Source organism: Ranitomeya variabilis, chromosome 3, assembly GCF_051348905.1.
Source record: "Ranitomeya variabilis isolate aRanVar5 chromosome 3, aRanVar5.hap1, whole genome shotgun sequence".
Taxonomy (NCBI): Eukaryota; Metazoa; Chordata; class Amphibia; order Anura; family Dendrobatidae; genus Ranitomeya; species Ranitomeya variabilis.
Window position 1 is genome coordinate 738,032,130 of NC_135234.1, and position 19,703 is coordinate 738,051,832.

A 19,703-nucleotide genomic window follows, 5' to 3' on the forward strand; every position below is an offset into this window, starting at 1 on the left:
GGGGCGGAAGAAGAGCGGCGCTTAAGCTCCCGAAAGGCCTCCACAGCAGCAGGGGACCAATCAGCAACATCAGCACCCTTCTTAGTCAAATCAGTCAATGGCTTAACAACATCAGAAAAACCAGCAATAAATCGACGATAAAAGTTAGCAAAGCCCAAAAATTTCTAAAGACTCTTAAGAGAAGAGGGTTGCGTCCAATCACAAATAGCCTGAACCTTGACAGGATCCATCTCGATGGAAGAGGGGGAAAAAATATATCCCAAAAAGGAAATCTTTTGAACCCCAAAAACGCACTTAGAACCCTTCACACACAAGGAATTAGACCGCAAAACCTGAAAAACCCTCCTGACCTGCTGGACATGAGAGTCCCAGTCATCCGAAAAAATCAAAATATCATCCAGATACACAATCATAAATTTATCCAAATAATCACGGAAAATGTCATGCATAAAGGACTGAAAGACTGAAGGGGCATTTGAAAGACCAAAAGGCATCACCAAATACTCAAAGTGGCCCTCGGGCGTATTAAATGCGGTTTTCCACTCATCCCCCTGCTTAATTCGCACCAAATTATACGCCCCACGGAGATCTATCTTAGAGAACCACTTGGCCCCCTTTATGCGAGCAAACAAATCAGTCAGCAGTGGCAACGGATATTGATATTTAACCGTGATTTTATTCAAAAGCCGATAATCAATGCACGGCCTCAAAGAGCCATCTTTCTTAGCCACAAAGAAAAAACCGGCTCCTAAGGGAGATGACGAAGGACGAATATGTCCCTTTTCCAAGGACTCCTTTATATATTCTCGCATAGCAGCATGCTCAGGCACAGACAGATTAAATAAACGACCCTTAGGGTATTTACTACCCGGAATCAAATCTATGGCACAATCGCACTCCCGGTGCGGAGGTAATGAACCAAGCTTAGGTTCTTCAAAAACGTCACGATATTCAGTCAAGAATTCAGGAATCTCAGAGGGAATAGATGATGAAATGGAAACCACAGGTACGTCCCCATGCGTCCCCTTACATCCCCAGCTTAACACAGACATAGCTTTCCAGTCAAGGACTGGGTTATGAGATTGCAGCCATGGCAATCCAAGCACCAACACATCATGTAGGTTATACAGCACAAGAAAGCGAATAATCTCCTGGTGATCCGGATTAATCCGCATAGTTACTTGTGTCCAGTATTGTGGTTTATTGCTAGCCAATGGGGTGGAGTCAATCCCCTTCAGGGGTATAGGAGTTTCAAGAGGCTCCAAATCATACCCACAGCGTTTGGCAAAGGACCAATCCATAAGACTCAAAGCGGCGCCAGAGTCGACATAGGCGTCCGCGATAATAGATGATAAAGAACAAATCAGGGTCACAGAAAGAATAAACTTAGACTGAAAAGTGCCAATTGAAACAGACTTATCAAGCTTCTTAGTACGCTTAGAGCATGCTGATATAACATGAGTTGAATCACCGCAATAGAAGCACAACCCATTTTTTCGTCTAAAATTCTGCCGTTCACTTCTGGACAGACTTCTATCACATTGCATATTCGCTGGCGTCTTCTCAGTAGATACCGCCAAATGGTGCACAGGTTTGCGCTCCCACAGACGCCTATCGATCTGGATAGCCATTGTCATGGACTCATTCAGACCCGCAGGCACAGGGAACCCCACCATAACATCCTTAATGGCATCAGAGAGACCCTCTCTGAAATTCGCCGCCAGGGCGCACTCATTCCACTGAGTAAGCACAGCCCATTTACGGAATTTCTGGCAGTATACTTCAGCTTCGTCTTGCCCCTGAGATAGGGACATCAAGGCCTTTTCCGCCTGAAGTTCTAACTGAGGTTCCTCATAAAGCAACCCCAAGGCCAGAAAAAACGCATCCACATTGAGCAACGCAGGATCCCCTGGAGCCAATGCAAAAGCCCAATCCTGAGGGTCGCCCCGGAGCAAGGAAATCACAATCCTGACCTGCTGAGCAGGATCTCCAGCAGAGCGAGATTTCAGGGACAAAAACAACTTGCAATTATTTTTGAAATTTTGAAAGCAAGATCTATTCCCCGAGAAAAATTCAGGCAAAGGAATTCTAGGTTCAGATATAGGAACATGAACAACAAAATCTTGTAAATTTTGAACTTTCGTGGTGAGATTATTCAAACCTGCAGCTAAACTCTGAATATCCATTTTAAACAGGTGAACACAGAGCCATTCCAGGATTTAGAAGGAGAGAGAGAGAGAAAAGCTGCAATATAGGCAGACTTGCAAGAGATTCAATTACAAGCACACTCAGAACTGAGGGAAAAAAAAAAAAAAAAAAAAAATCTTCAGCAGACTTCTCTTTTCTCTCCTTTCTCTGTTAATTAATTTAACCCTTTTTTTGGCCGGTCAAACTGTTATGGTTCTCAATGGCAAGAGAACATAGCCCCAGCAAACATAAGAACTAGCTCTTGGAAGGATGGAAACTAAACTGACCATGAACTAAACCTGCCGCACAACTGACAGTAGCCGGGTAGCGTAGCCTGCGTTTTATCCCTAGACGCCCAGCGCCGGCCGGAGGACTAACTAATCCTGGCAGAGGAAAATATAGTCCTGGCTCACCTCTAGAGAAATTTCCCCGAAAGGCAGACAGAGGCCCCCACAAATATTGGCGGTGATTTAAGATGAAATGACAAACGTAGTATGAAAATAGGTTTAGCAAAATTGAGGTCCGCTTACTAGATAGCAGGAAGACAGAAAGGGCACTTTCATGGTCAGCTGAAAACCCTATCAAGACACCATCCTGAAATTACTTTAAGACTCTAGTATTAACTCATAACATCAGAGTGGCAATTTCAGATCACAAGAGCTTTCCAGACACAGAAACAAAACTACAGCTGTGAACTGGAACAAAATGCAAAAACAAACAAGGACAAAAGTCCAACTTAGCTGGGAGTTGTCTAGCAGCAGGAACATGCACAGAAAGGCTTCTGATTACAATGTTGACCGGCATGGAAGTGACAGAGGAGCAAGGCTAAATAGCGACTCCCACCTCCTGATGGAAACAGGTGAACAGAGAGGATGATGCACACCAGTTCAATTCCACCAGTGGCCACAGGGGGAGCCCAAAATCCAATTTCACAACAGAATCCCCACATGTAATCAAGCTGTCTAGTAGCTGTAAATCATTCAGCTGCCGGGATGAAAACTAAATCTCTGAGCAGTCATAAATACTCGGAGGTCACTCGAGCAACAAGTACACTCGCTCATCACTAGTTTCTATGTCTCTGGATCCCAATGAAATATTTGCAATTTTTTTGTATCTCTCAGGAAGTTCCCGCATAAACCATCACATAGTGAGAGGGAGGGAGGCAGTGCTATCTGGGTCAATACTATTTAAATAGTAAGTCAGGATTATATCATTGACATTAAAAGGAACCTGTCAACAGTAGTGTTGAGCGATACCTTCCGATATTTGAAAGTATCGATATCGGATTGTATCGGCCGATATCCGAAAAATATCGGATATCGCCGATACCGATACCCGATACCAATACAAGTCAATGGGACACAAATATCGGAAGTGATCCTGGATGGTTCCCAGGGTCTGACGGAGAGGAAACTCTCCTTCAGGCCCTGGGATCCATATTCATGTGTAAAATAAAGAATAAAAATAAAAAATAGGGATATACTCACCCTCTGACGCGCCCTGGTAGTAACCGCTGCAATCGGCAGCCTCCGTTCCTAAGAATGAGCGAGTGAAGGACCTTCGATGACGTGGCGGCTTGTGATTGGTCGCATGACCGCTCATGTGACCGCTCACGCGACCAATCACAAGACCGTGACGTCATCGCAGGTCCTTCACTCGCTCATTCTTAGGAACGGAGGCTGCCGGTTGCAGCGGTTACTACCAGGGCGCGTCAGAGGGTGAGTATATCCCTATTTTTTATTTTTATTCTTTATTTTACACATGAATATGCATTCCGATCCCGATTCCCGATATCGCAAAAATATCGGAACTCGGTATCGGAATTCCGATACCGCAAATATCGTCCGATACCCGATACTTGCGGTATCGGAATGCTTAACACTAGTCAACAGTTTTTTATTTTGCTATGTAATCTGAGAGCAGCATAATGTAGGGGCAGAGAGTATGACTCCAGGGATGTGTCACTTTCTCAGCAGCTTGCTGTAGCTTATAGAAAATCAGTGTTTTATCAGCAGGAGATTATTACTGCCGTACTAGGTGTCTCATGCCAGGCAGTCCAGCTAAAGTATGTAGTAATCCCACCCACTTCAACTAATTGACACAGGATGCTACCAATCAATGGTGTGGGCGGGGTTATACACAGCTCAGATTTCCAAGCCTACTACAGAAAAAACAGGGATTCTATCAAAATTGTATGGAATCAGGCTGCTTTCAGATTACATAGTAAAATCCTATTGACAGATTCCTTTTAATTCATAGGAATTACTGTATGTACTGTTCCTGCACAATTAAAATGAGTAGACAGAAAGGAAGAAATGATTGTACCTGCACATCATTTACATGGAGAGCCAAGGAGGCAACACTATCTGTGCTTACATCATTTAGAGAAAACTAATAAAGGTAATAATATCTTTGTATTTTTTGCATAGGGAGATATTACTAATATCCATGCTTACAGAAATCACAGAGAGGAACAGGCAGACATTGCTTTCTGTAACTACTTTTATGTTACTGTATATAAGGGATTAAACTGAACTGCACAGCATTGGCTGGACGAAACAAGTCCTACAAAAAAGGAATATATAAATAAAATGATTATTGTGCCTGTTTTTATTATGTACACCCCTCCTCACATGTAAAGCGCCATGGAATAAATGGAGCTATAATAATAAATAATAATAATAATAATAATAATAATAATAATAATAAAATAAATTGCCTTTCAAATCTTGAAAAAGGTATGCAGTATATAGGAAAAGGAGAATCATTAATAAATTCGAAGCGATATGAGCTCTGTGGTGTTACTACAATCTGCTTATTAAAATAAGTATGAATATTTGGATGGCAGGAATATGTATGTCTATGAGGGTATGTGCACACGTCTGGATTTCTTGCAGAAATTTCCTGAAGAAAACCGGAAATTTTCTGCAAGAAATCCGCATTTTTTTTTGCGTTTTTTTTCCGTTTTTTTCACGTTTTTTTTTTAGCATTCTGCAAGTGTAATTAGCTTGCAGAATTCTAAAGTTTCCCAAGCGATCTGTAGCATCGCTTGGAAAACTGATTGACAGGTTGGTCACACTTCTCAAACATAGTGTTTGACAAGTGTGACCAACTTTTTACTATAGATGCTGCCTATGCAGCATCAATAGTAAAAGATAGAATGTTTAAAAATAATAAAAAAGGCTGGAGAATTACTGTAGCCCAAGAGTTACTTAATTTATATGGCCATCTTTGGAATATCTGTGCTGTGTTTTCAGCAGGCACCACATTGCACTGTTATACCACTCACACATTGGGATAATGAACACGTGCCAGTAAAGTCACTTGCTAATTATCGACAAAGAATATTTTCACAATAATAAACAGTGAATGTATTTCAAATGTTATACTGGAGAATGAATGCCGCACCATTTACATGAATGCATGAGAACATGTCTTCTGATTTATGAGTTCTGAGTTGTGATGAGCGAGTATACTCGCATAACATGTTATCCGAGCATGCTCGTGTCCTAACGGAGTATCTTCGGCTTGCTCGAAAACTATGTTCGAGTCCCCACGGGTGCATGCCTCGTGGCTGCCTTAAAAACAGGAAATCCCTTCATGTTTTGCATCTGTCTGCTACATGGACTCGCATATATTATCTGAGCATGCTCATGATACTCGCATAACACCCGAGCATGCTCATCACTAGTTCTGAGAAAGAAAACGGGAACAGTTGAGGAGTAATGTTATTTTGTGGATACTTTGCTAGGAACAGCTGATAGATAGCAGCTCTCCTGGAAAGCAGATGTAAAGGAACGCTTCAACCAGTAGTCTCTTAATTGGCATCATATAGATGTTTCTGTAAAAAAATGGTTCATTGTTTTAGACGTCTTACTTTCAGTTTTAATCCCTTCACCACCTTATGGTTTTCCGTTTCTGAGTTTCCGTTTTCCTCTCCCATTCTTCTCATAACTTTTTATTTTTCTATTAACATGGCCACGTGAGGGCTTTTTTTTGTGGGACAAGTTGTACTTTTGAACGACACCATTGGTTTTGTCATTTAGTGTCCCAGGAAAACAGGAACAAATTCAAAGTGCGGTGAAATTGCAAACAAGTGCAATGCCACAATTTTTTTTTACCATCTTCACTGAATGCTAAATCTGACCTACCATTATGATTCTCCAGGTCAGTACGAGTTTGTAGATACCAAACAAACATGTCTAGGTTCTTTTTTATGTAAGTGGTGGAAAAAAACCTATATTTTCTAAAAACATTTTTTTTTCAAAAAACCTGTATCGTCTCCATTTTTCGCGATCTGGGGCTGGGTGAGGGCTTATTTTTTGCAGTCCAAGCTGGTCTTTTTATTGACACCATTTTGGTGCAGATACGTTCTTTTGATTGCCCGTTATTGCATTTTAATACAATGTTGCGATGACCAAAAAAACGTAATTTTGGCGTTTTGATTTTTTCTCTCGTTACATCGTTTATCAATTGGATTAATTCTTTTGATTTATAGATTGGGCGGTTCAGAATGTGTCGATACCAAATATATATGTTATTTTTTATTGTTCTATTATGAATGGAGTGAATGGGGTGTGATTTGAACTTTCATATATTTTTTATTTTTTTAACATTTTTAATAACATTTTTTTTTTTACTTTTTACTTGCTTCAATAGTCTCCATGCGAGACTAGATGCTGCGATCATCCGATCGCCTGTGCTATGCAGAGCAGGGCTTCAGCAGGAGCCGGAGGATCTGGGGATGGCGGAGGTATCGTGGGGGAACCCATTTCTCTCTCTTCTGGTATGCTAGATCACATCAGAGGAGTGAGAAATGAATGAAAAATCTGACTTTCTTTTTTATTTGTGATCACCATTATTCAGTGAAAAACGGCGATCACGTGACAGGGAACCAACACGCAACAGGCAACCCCGACATGTATTCAAGCTATCTAGCAGCCACAAATCATGCAGCTGCATCGACATAAGCTAAATCCTCGAGCTCGTTGAAATACTCGGAGACCACCCAAGCATGCTCGGAGAAATTTGAGTAACCAGGATGCTCGCTCATCACTAGTGACCACGCAAAATATTAACACTTTGGGCACAATTTGGCCATTTTCACTTAAGGGTGTACTCACTTTCATTGCCAGCAGTTTATATATATATATATATATATATATATATATATATATATATATATATATATATATACATATTTATATATCCCATAATGACTCTGCTTTGTACCATCCCTTGTTTAAAAAGTAATGACCCCCTTTTAGTTTTAATATATTAAACATTTCCCGATGAACAAAGCAGTGACATTTCTCATGGACATTTGCACAATGACTATCAAAAGGGTACATTTGTTACAAAAGGCAGAGATTAATAAGGCTGCAAGCCGTGGAAAGATTCTGTTTGGAAAACAAATCTAGAAGAGTAAGATAAATTCACCTTGTCGAAAAGTCTACGGGGACAAAACAAGTTGTAGATGTGATAATCTATTTAAACTGTGAAATGCTCAAGACGCAGAAGAAGGAACACTGAATACACAGCAAAATCTCCGAAAAAGGTAAAGGATAAGGGAAGAAATGCAAGGGAGTAAAAGGAAAAATAGAGGTTCATCAAATCACCATTGCCTGCGGGCAGGAAAAGCCGAGACTTGCATCATCCTTCTTCTCGATTCTTCTTGAACTAGGTTCTCATTGATGATATTACAAGGAACCTGCAGGTAATTGTAATTATCGAATACATTATATTGGGTTCACGCAGAGTAAAGTGCAGTGACATTAGTATTTATTTAACATTGACATGTATAAGCTCAAGGGCCACAAAGCAATAAAAAATAGGGCCTCTTTCAAAGACTGATTGACACAACCCCATTTTTAACCTTATAGTGTCATAGTTTTAGGGTGGAAGGTACTGTAGACTTAAATCCATCTAGGTCAACCTACAACCTGACATGTTGATCCAGAAGAAGTCTCACTGCTCTTACAGTAAAGAATCTATAGCCTCACTGCTCTTACCGTAAAGAATCTACAGCCTCACTGCTCTTACAGTAAAGAATCTATAGCATCACTGCTCTTACAGTAAAGAATCTACAGCCTCACTGCCCTTACAGTACAGAATCTATAGCCTCACTGCCCTTACAGTAAAGAATCTATAGTCTCACTGCTCTTACCGTAAAGAATCTACAGCCTCACTGCTCTTACAGTAAAGAATCTATAGCCTCACTGCTCTTACAGTAAAGAATCTATAGCCTCACTGCCCTTACAGTACAGAATCTATAGCCTCACTGCCCTTACAGTAAAGAATATATAGTCTCACTGCCCTTACAGTAAAGAATCTACAGCCTCACTGCCCTTACAGTAAAGAATCTATAGTCTCACTGCTCTTACAGTAAAGAATCCATAGTCTCACTGCTGTTACAGTAAATGATGTGTGTATAAGAAATAGTGGGTGTGTGTATAAGAAATAGATAGCAAGCAGCAGTCTGGATATTAATATGGCCATGACATCCTGGATCCTGAGAGGTAGAACAGACAGCTCAGCTGCAGTAGGTACGACTTGGAGTACATATGTCAGTGCATTAGAATAGTCATTAAAGTATAAAATGTCCTATAGTGGAGGCTAAGTTAAGAATAATAACTGTGTAAAAATGTAAAAATATCTGTCACATTAGTTGTCTTGTATGATGATGATCTATTCATCAAAACATTAAATATAAAAACATACCAAAAATGAAATGAAAAGTGTGTAAAACATTGTACGTGGGAAGAAAATGGTTACTCATCCAGCAAAAAAACTTACTCATCAAGCTCTGTCGGCAGAAAAATGGCAATGCAAAACCAAATTTCCAAATTGCTGTTTTTATTCATTTTGCAGCAGAAAAGTAATAATCATCATAAAAAGTGATACAAAAATATTATGTAGCCTAAATTGAAACTTCAAAACCAAAGCGCTCTAGGCAGCAAAATTAATAATAATCTTTATTTTTATATAGCGCTAACATATTCTGCAGCGCTTTACAGTTTGCACACATTATCATCACTGTCCCCAATGGGGCTCACAATCTAAATTCCCTATCAGTATGTCTTTGGAATGTGGGAGGAAACCGGAGTGCCCGGAGGAAACCCACGCAAACACGGAGAGAACATACAAACTCTTTGCAGATGTTGTCCAAGGTGGGATTAGAACCCAGGACTCCAGCGCTGCAAGGCTGCTGTGCTATCCACTGCGCCACCGTGCTGCCCACATTTACAGCTCATGCTCCTAAAACATTTTTTTGTTTTATAAAATAATAGATTTTACTGTGCAAAAATATGAAAACATAAAATTATCATCTAACAGCCTAACAAAATTAAATTATGTTTTAACCCCTTCACGACATGCGCTGTACTAGTACGGCACATGTCGTGTCTCCCCTTTGGATGTGGGCTTCGGCATTGAGCCCACACCTTTCCCAGCACATGTCAGTTGTTTTGTTCAGAGGTCCAGTAAAAAGATCAAAAAGTCAGACACAAGGAAGCACACCTAACTAAGCTAAGCTACAACTGACAATGTGCTGCTCACAGCAAACCAGCTAAATGCCTTACAAATCATTGAGGACGGGATGCACCTGGAGAAACGCCCACAGGCTAGACCAGATTGAGGAACAGGGCTGTCAATTAAACCATAACACTTTATTTCTTAAATGCATGTACTACAGACTAAAAATTATTTTTGCAGTTGGATTTCATTAGTAAAGTTCCACCTTTTGGCTTTTTCAGGATCATTGTTTGAGAGCTTGTTCTAATGTGAATTTGTAACTCGTTATCTGTCTTTTTCCGAACAATTTTGTGCTGATTAAGAGCTGAGCTGGTTAGAAATCTGCAAAGAGGAGCTCAGAAAAAGATAGATAAACCTACAAACTCTCCGGTTGAAATCAGTTCACCGACAGATTCTTAAGTTAATTGATTCTACAACCGTAAAAGCCAAGCTGTGCAAAAAATGTAAAACAAAAAATTATTTTTAAACCCAAACAAATTTGACTAAACTACATCGAAATATTATTTTCTTTGGTTACTTTCTTGATCGTCTGCCTACAACCTTTTGTACGGGTCTAATTCACGTAGTAAAAGTTCCAAACATGTATATCTAAGCCTGCTTTTTATTTTCCAGGCGTGATGGGGGAATATGAACCGAAAATTGAGGTCCACTTTCCTAACACTTTTACTGCAGCTAAGGGAACGACTGTTAGAATGGAGTGTTTCGCACTTGGCAAGTGAGTACACATTTCCTTAAATGAGTTGCAATAATTTATTAATGTGTGTTAGAATTAATTTGCGTTTGGTCATCTAGCAGTCACCTTTATTTCTTGACGGATTTTGGCTTTTCTCGGGGGTACAGTGAGCAGACAATGTATTTATGTGCAGTAAGTGTTATTATTATTACCCTTATGAGTCACGCGTTGTATTTACATACCTTTACTTTCAGAAACATTCATTATCTGTTCTGTAAATGTACAAAGCGTTTTATGCCTCTCTTTGTCAATATTAAAGATTGTTATATCGGCACTGCGCCAATGTAGACTGGTTATAAACTAAGATTCATGGCTGGTGGATATGTATTTATATTGGGAAAAACAAGCAGAATTTTTATGACTTGATGGACAGTTTGTTTAGTTCAGAATTTACAAAGCAGGAACACTACAGCTCTGTACACTGATTAGTTGCCACACCGGGTACTACGCAGAGATGAGCAAATAAACGTGAGTGGAATTGAATTCTACTTGAACTTTACAAAACTCTACAAAAATGCCGAATTTTAGTATTTCACTCCCGAGCAGACTTAGCAAAATGGCTGATGATGGGTTACGTTTTTCTGAGAACTATCAAAAGGTTAGAAAAAAATAGAATAAATACTTTTACTTACCCTATTGCTCATTTCTCCAGCCCTTCTGGACCCTACCATCACCCATCTGCTCCTTGTAAGATCTTCTGATCCCCATGGCTTATGCTGTAATCCCCGGGCTTATCATAGTAAGCTGTAACATAGTATGTGTGCGAAAGATGATGGCACACGTCATGGCCTTGCGTGCACTAGCGTAGAGCCCTGCTGGGCCTCAAAAGAGAAGGAAGTCTCAGCTCACAGTGAGAGACCCAGGGATTTCAGCACAAGCGGTGGGGATCAGAAAATGAAATGAGGACTGGATGGGTGGCGATAAGGTGAGTATAAGAATTTTTTTTTACATATCACTTTTATTCTACTCTGGGGTCTACATAGACACCAGACCAGATCATAATAAGGAAAGCTAAATTTTAATTAAGTTAAATTCGAGAACCCCATAGTGAAGAACATTATAACCAAATTTCCTTGGGGGAAAAATGTGCAAACAAACAAATTTATTAACTTTTCCTGATCCGCTCTTCTCTAGTACTGGGCTCTGCTTCCATTGAAGTGAATGTGATCTGAGCTGTAGTACATGATATGTCTCCAATTCATAGGGAGGTGTGTAAAGTTCTTTTTTTTCTGATTCATATAGATGCCACACTACACTGTTATGACCCCAATGGCAGAGGGTCTCAAAAGTACATACCAAGTCTGCAAACACAAAAAAACAGCTCATAGGGCAGTGGTAACTGGGCTGACCATATATCTAATCCTAGCACCACAAATAGCAGCAGCCGGGGAACGTGCCTACGTTGGTTCTAGACGTCTCGCGCCAGCCGGAGAACTAACTAACCCTAGAAGGGAAAAGATAGACCTTTCTTGCCTCCAGAGAAAAGACCCCAAAAGTTGGATACAAGCCCCCAACAAATAATAACGGTGAGGTAAGGAGAAAAGACAAACGTAAGAATGAACTAGATATTTAGCAAAGAGAGGCCCACTGACTAATAGCAGAATATAGTACGATGACTTATATGGTCAGCAAAAACCCTATCAAAATTTCCACGCTGGATATTCAAGAACCCCCGAACCGTCTAACGGCCCGGGGGGAGAACACCAGCCCCCTAAAGCTTCCAGCAAAATCAGGAATCACATTTAGTACAAGCTGGACAAAAAATAAGAGCAAAGCAAATAACCAAAAAACAAGGAAGCAGGACTTAGCTTAATTTTGCAAGATCCAAGACCAGCAGACAGGAGCAAACAGAAAGGAACTGATTACAACGATGCCAGGCACTGAACTGAGAAACCAAGAAGTTTATATAGCAACACCCCTGGACTAACGACCCAGGTGGGTGCCAAACTGAGGAAAGACAATCCCAGAGTCATATCACTAGTGACTACAAGAGGGAGCCAAAAAAGTCTAATTCACAACAGTACCCCCCCTTTAAGGAGGGGTCACCGAACCCTCACCAAGACCACCAGGGCGATCAGGATGAGCAGCGTGAAAGGCACGAACTAAATCGGCCGCATGCACATCAGAGGCAACCACCCAGGAATTATCCTCCTGACCATAGCCCTTACACTTGACCAGATACTGAAGCCTCCGCCTGGAGAGACGAGAATCCAAGATCTTCTCCACCACGTACTCCAACTCGCCCTCAACCAACACCGGAGCAGGAGGCTCAACAGAAGGAACCACAGGTACAACGTACCGCCGCAACAAAGACCTATGGAACACGTTGTGAATGGCAAACGACACCGGAAGATCCAAGCGAAAGGACACAAGATTAAGGATTTCCAATATCTTGTAAGGACCGATGAAGCGAGGCTTAAATTTAGGAGAGGAGACCTTCATAGGAACAAATCGAGAAGACAGCCATACCAAATCCCCAACACGAAGTCGGGGACCCACACCGCGGCGGCGGTTGGCAAAACGCTGAGCCTTCTCCTATGACAACTTCAAGTTGTCCACCACATGATTCCAGATCCGCTGCAACCTATCCACCACGGAATCTACCCCAGGACAGTCAGAAGGCTCCACATGTCCCGAGGAAAAACGAGGATGGAAACAAGAGTTGCAAAAAAATGGCGAAACCAAAGTAGCGGAACTAGCCCGATTATTAAGGGCAAACTCAGCCAACGGCAAGAAGGTCACCCAATCATCCTGATCTGCAGAAACAAAACACCTCAAATAAGCCTCCAGAGTCTGATTAGTTCGCTCCGTTTGTCCATTAGTCTGAGGATGAAAGGCAGATGAAAACGACAAATCAATGCCCATCTTAGCACAAAAGGATCGCCAGAACCTGGAAACAAACTGGGATCCTCTGTCAGACACAATATTCTCAGGAATGCCGTGTAAACGAACCACATTCTGAAAGAACAAAGGAACCAGATCGGAAGAGGAAGGCAGCTTAGGCAAAGATACCAAATGGACCATCTTGGAAAAGCGATCACATACCACCCAGATGACAGACATGCCCTGAGACACCGGAAGATCTGAAATGAAATCCATGGAAATGTGTGTCCAAGGCCTCTTCGGGACAGGCAAGGGCAAGAGCAACCCGCTGGCACGAGAACAGCAAGGCTTAGCTCGAGCACAAGTCCCACAGGACTGCACAAATGACCGCACATCCCGTGACAAGGAAGGCCACCAAAAGGACCTAGCCACCAGATCTCTGGTGCCAAAAATTCCCGGATGCCCTGCCAACACCGAGGAATGAACCTCGGAAATGACTCTGCTGGTCCACTTATCAGGAACAAACAGTCTGTCAGGTGGACAAGAGTCAGGTCTACCAGCCTGAAATCTCTGCAACACACGTCGCAAATCCGGAGAAATAGCTGACAGGATAACTCCCTCTTTGAGAATACCAACTGGTTCTGCGACTCCAGGAGAGTCAGGCACAAAGCTCCTTGAAAGAGCATCAGCCTTCACATTCTTTGAACCTGGTAAATACGAGACCACAAAGTCAAAACGGGAGAAAAACAATGACCAGCGGGCCTGTCTAGGATTCAGGCGTTTAGCAGACTCGAGATACATCAGATTTTTGTGATCAGTCAAGACCACCACACGATGCTTAGCACCCTCGAGCCAATGACGCCACTCCTCAAATGCCCACTTCATGGCTAACAACTCCCAATTGCCAACATCATAATTCCGCTCAGCAGGCGAAAACTTCCTAGAGAAAAAAGCACATGGTCTCATTACAGAGCAACCAGGGCCTCTCTGCGACAAAACGGCCCCTGCCCCAATCTCAGAAGCATCCACTTCAACCTGAAAGGGAAGTGAGACATCAGGCTGGCACAAAACAGGCGCCGAAGTAAACCGGCGCTTCAACTCTTGAAAGGCTTCCACGGCTGCAGGAGCCCAGTTAGCAACATCAGAACCTTTCTTGGTCATATCCGTCAAAGGTTTAACAATGCTAGAAAAATTAGCGATAAAACGACGGTAGAAGTTAGCAAAACCCAAGAACTTCTGAAGACTCTTAACTGACGTGGGTTGAGTCCAATCATGAATAGCTCGGACCTTGACTGGGTCCATCTCCACCGCAGAAGGGGAAAAAATAAAACCCAAAAAGGGAACCTTCTGTACTCCAAAGAGACACTTTGAGCCCTTAACAAACAAAGCATTCTCACGCAAAACCTGAAACACCATGCTGACCTGCTCTACATGCGAGTCCCAATCATCAGAAAAAACCAGAATATCATCCAGATAAACAATCATAAATCTATCCAGATACTTCCGGAAAATATCATGCATAAAGGACTGAAACACTGAAGGAGCATTAGAGAGCCCGAAAGGCATCACCAAGTACTCAAAATGACCTTCGGGCGTATTAAATGCAGTTTTCCATTCATCTCCTTGCTTAATGCGCACAAGGTTGTACGCACCACGAAGATCTATCTTGGTGAACCACTTGGCACCTTTAATCCGGGCAAACAAGTCCGACAACAGAGGCAAAGGATACTGAAATTTAACAGTGATTTTATTCAGAAGCCGATAGTCAATACAAGGTCTCAAAGATCTGTCCTTCTTGGCCACAAAAAAGAATCCCGCACCAAGAGGGGAAGAGGATGGACGGATATGCCCCTTCTCCAGAGATTCCTTGATATACGAACGCATTGCGGTATGCTCAGGTACAGACAGATTAAATAATCTTCCCTTAGGAAATTTACTACCTGGAATCAAATCTATAGCGCAGTCACAGTCCCTATGAGGAGGAAGAGCACTGGACCTGGACTCGCTAAATACATCCTGGTAATCAGACAAATACTCAGGAACTTCCGAATGAGTAGAGGAAGCAATAGACACCGGCGGGGAATCACCATGAATTCCCTGACAGCCCCAACTTGACACAGACATTGCCTTCCAATCCAAGACTGGATTATGGGTCTGTAACCATGGCAGACCCAAAACGACCAAATCATGCATTTTATGCAGAACAAGAAAACGAATCACCTCCCGATGTTCAGGAGTCATGCACATGGTTACCTGTGTCCAAAACTGCGGTTTATTTTCCGCCAATGGCGTAGCATCAATACCTCTAAGAGGGATAGGATTTACCAACGGCTCAAGAACAAAACCACAGCGCTTGGCAAACGACAGATCCATAAGACTCAGGGCAGCACCTGAATCCACAAACGCCATAACAGGGTAGGAGGACAATGAGCAAATTAAAGTCACAGACAAAATAAATTTAGGTTGCAAATTACCAATGGCGACAGGTCTAACAACCCTAGTTAGGCGTTTAGAGCATGCTGATATAACATGTGTAGAATCACCACAGTAAAAACACAACCCATTTTGACGTCTATGATTTTTCCGTTTATTTCTAGTCTGAATTCTACCACATTGCATTAAATCAGGTGTTTGTTCAGACAACACCACCAGAGGATTCACGGCTTTGCGCTCCCGCAAACGCCGGTCAATTTGAATAGCCAGCGCCATGGAATCATTCAGACCTGTAGGAATGGAGAAACCCACCATCACATTCTTAATGGCTTCAGAAAGGCCATTTCTGAAATTTGCGGCCAGAGCACACTCATTCCACTGAGTAAGCACTTACCATTTCCGAAATTTTTGGCAATACACTTCAGCTTCATCCTGACCCTGAGAAATAGCCAGCAAGGCTTTTTCTGCCTGAATTTCAAGATTGGGTTCCTCGTAAAGCAATCCGAGCGCCAGAAAAAACGCATCAATATTTGCCAATGCCGGATATCCTGGCGCTAGCGAAAAGGCCCAATCCTGAGGGTCGCCCCGTAAGAAAGAGATAACAATTTTTACTTGCTGAGCTGAGTCTCCAGATGAACGGGGTCTCAGAGATAGAAACAATTTACAATTATTCCTGAAATTCCTAAACTTAAATCGGTCTCCAGAGAACAGTTCAGGAATAGGTATTTTAGGTTCAGACATTGGACTACTGGTAACAAAATCTTGTATGCCCTGCACATGAGCAGCAAGCTGATCCACACTTGTAATCAAAGTCTGGACATTCATGTCTGCAGCAAGCACAAGCCACTCAGAGGTAAAGGGGAGGAAAAAAAGAGAGGAAAGAAAAAAACAAACAAAAACTCAGACTTTCCTTTCTTGTAATCCCACTTCTGCAATGCATTAAACATTCAACCTTGGCCTGGCATTCTTTTTTTTCTGATTCATATAGATGCCACACTACACTGTTATGACCCCAATGGCAGAGGGTCTCAAAAGTACATACCAAGTCTGCAAACACAAAAAACCAGCTCATAGGGCAGTGGTAACTGGGCTGACCATATATCTAATCCTAGCACCACAAATAGCAGCAGCCGGGGAACGTGCCTACGTTGGTTCTAGACGTCTCGCGCCAGCCGGAGAACTAACTAACCCTAGAAGGGAAAAGATAGACCTTTCTTGCCTCCAGAGAAAAGACCCCAAAAGTTGGATACAAGCCCCCAACAAATAATAACGGTGAGGTAAGGAGAAAAGACAAACGTAAGAATGAACTAGATATTTAGCAAAGAGAGGCCCACTGACTAATAGCAGAATATAGTAAGATGACTTATATGGTCAGCAAAAACCCTATCAAAATTTCCACGCTGGATATTCAAGAACCCCCGAACCGTCTAACGGCCCGGGGGGAGAACACCAGCCCCCTAGAGCTTCCAGCAAAATCAGGAATCACATTTAGTACAAGCTGGACAAAAAATAAGAGCAAAGCAAATAACCAAAAAACAAGGAAGCAGGACTTAGCTTAATTTTGCAAGATCCAAGACCAGCAGACAGGAGCAAACAGAAAGGAACTGATTACAACGATGCCAGGCACTGAACTGAGAAACCAGGAAGTTTATATAGCAACACCCCTGGACTAACGACCCAGGTGGGTGCCAAACTGAGGAAAGACAATCCCAGAGTCATATCACTAGTGACCACAAGAGGGAGCCAAAAAAGTCTAATTCACAACACTACACATATATTCTTTCATAGAAGCAATATCTCTGCAATGGGGTTGTCAAAAGAATGAATGTTTGGAATTACAGACTCTTTGTATATAGATCTGTGGTGTGTTGTCCAGGTTTGGGGTTCAAATATTCAGTCACTCTATGTGACTGCAGACTTGTGAATCCTCACCATGTGCTGTCAGGATTCTCTGGTGCAGGCGTCGGGAGCGAGTGAGTGCATGATTTCAAATATGTGATTGACATACATGCAGTCACATGTCAACTAGACATGAGCGGCCTCGCTACATAACAAGTGAGCACTGGAGAATCCTGACAGCGCCTACTGTGCGTACTGTGAAGAATTACAAGTCTGGAGTCACATAGAATGACTGCAGACTTGTACCCCAACTCCTTTAAGTTTTATTTTGTGACATATTACAACTAGTCTTGGGTGTCTTTACCTTCATTTATTACCATAATAGATTGTAACTAGAAATGTACCTCAATGAAGCAGTCTAATTATTATTATTTATCAACTGGCGTTAAAAAGTGATTTTTTTTTTACTCAACTAGTAGTTACTAGTGATGAGCGAGTATTCTCGTTGCTCGGGTTTTCCCGAGCACGCTCGGGTGGTCTCCGAGTATTTGTTAGTGTTCGGAGATTTAGTTTTCATTGCGGCAGCTGAATGATTTACAGCTGCTAGCCAGCCTGATTACATGTGGGGATTCCCCCACATGTACTCAGCCTGGCTAGTAGCTGTAAATCATTCAGCTGAGGCGATGGAAACCAAATCTCTGAACACTAACGAATACTTGGAGACCACCCGAACGTGCTCAGGAAAACCCGAGCAACGAGTATATTCCCTCATCACTAGTAGTTATTCAAAAAGTTTGTAACTTTTGGAGTTTTCATTCCAGTCCTGACAACTTCCAGAAAAATAGTCTTTCAGCAGAACCAGGTGTGGTTCATCATGTCCCCTACAGATTCAAATTTACGTTACTATAACTTTTTGTAAATTATAGCAGAACTTTATTCAAGTCCATGACTCAATTGCAATTTCTGAAGCTGGCACTTGGACAACCAAACGGTGCACCAAATTCACAGAGCTGCATGCTCCTTAATTAATTTGGCACATCTTTCTACCATCTTATTCCAGTGGACTCAGGACCAAGACTGCATACAAAATGACAGACTTGATGATTTCCCTCTTAAACTAGTCTTAATTGCTCTTTAGATTATTACATGGGTCATGTTTTTTAATAACCATTTCAAAATATTCCCTAAATATTATCTTCCTTTACGTGAGTGTAATACTGGCATTACCTTAGTCTCATTTGGTATCTTGGGACCATAACTGTCTGTGTTCTGTATGGTATACTGGTTTTCCCAAGATGAATCCACAGCATAGGTGGGAACTTTACCACTGGGACCCCTAGAGATCAATAAAACTTGAGAGGTCTTGTGCCCTCTCTTTGAGGGAAGAAGCAGCTGAGCATGTATAGTGCTTTTTTCTCTACATCCATAGTCAAGGGATTCGTGAAGGCATCTGAGTACAGTGCTTTGCCGTTATCATCAGCCCTGTAGACATTGAATGGAGCAGTACCACATGCACAGTCTTTGCTCGGTTCATCAGTGATTTTGCCCAGTTAGGCCATAAACCCCTGTTCTAGTGATTGGCTTTGATTCTACCAATGGGGCAGCAAGCATTAGACATCTATCATTTATTTTGATGATGTGAGATAAATGTCCATCTTGGCTAAATCCAAAAGGCAGTGAGTGCTTCTATGTTGAAAGGACAGTCACCATCAACATGAAGTGATGCCTATATCACCTACATGTAGAAATGCCCATCAACCAATGCTCCTTTACAATTCGGAGCTTGTCAGTTCAGTAATTTAGGTCTTAATTTAGGTAACTAGTGAGTTTTTACTTATGTCAAATGCTTGGATGATGATACCATCATTAATGATCATGTTGCTCCCAATTATCAGGCTGATACTTGGAAATACAAAATAATACTCTTGTGAAAGGGTCTTAGCATTCTAGACATCTGTCCAGATGCAATTTGTTACCATCTTTTCAGTTAGCCATTAAAAGGTATCAACCACTGAGGACTCAATTCTAAATATTTTTTATCTATTGGCTAACACGTTACTAAGGCTACTTTCACACTAGCGTTAACTGCATTACGTCTCAAAACGTCTTTTTTGCCGAAAAAACGGATGCGTCAAAAAAGTGAAAAACGGTGACA

At 41.8% G+C, this 19,703-nt stretch overlaps 1 protein-coding gene across 2 annotated transcripts in view; it reads left to right on the forward strand.

Moving 5' to 3' along the window:
• The window catches only part of CNTN5 (contactin 5), a 2,016,448-nt gene that overhangs the window by 1,473,170 nt on the left and 523,575 nt on the right, over positions 1-19,703 (forward strand). For both annotated transcript variants that reach the window (XM_077298468.1, XM_077298469.1), the window contains one exon: positions 10,333-10,435. In XM_077298468.1, coding sequence (XP_077154583.1) covers positions 10,333-10,435 — 103 coding nt within the window. The remainder of the gene's footprint in view (positions 1-10,332; positions 10,436-19,703) is intronic.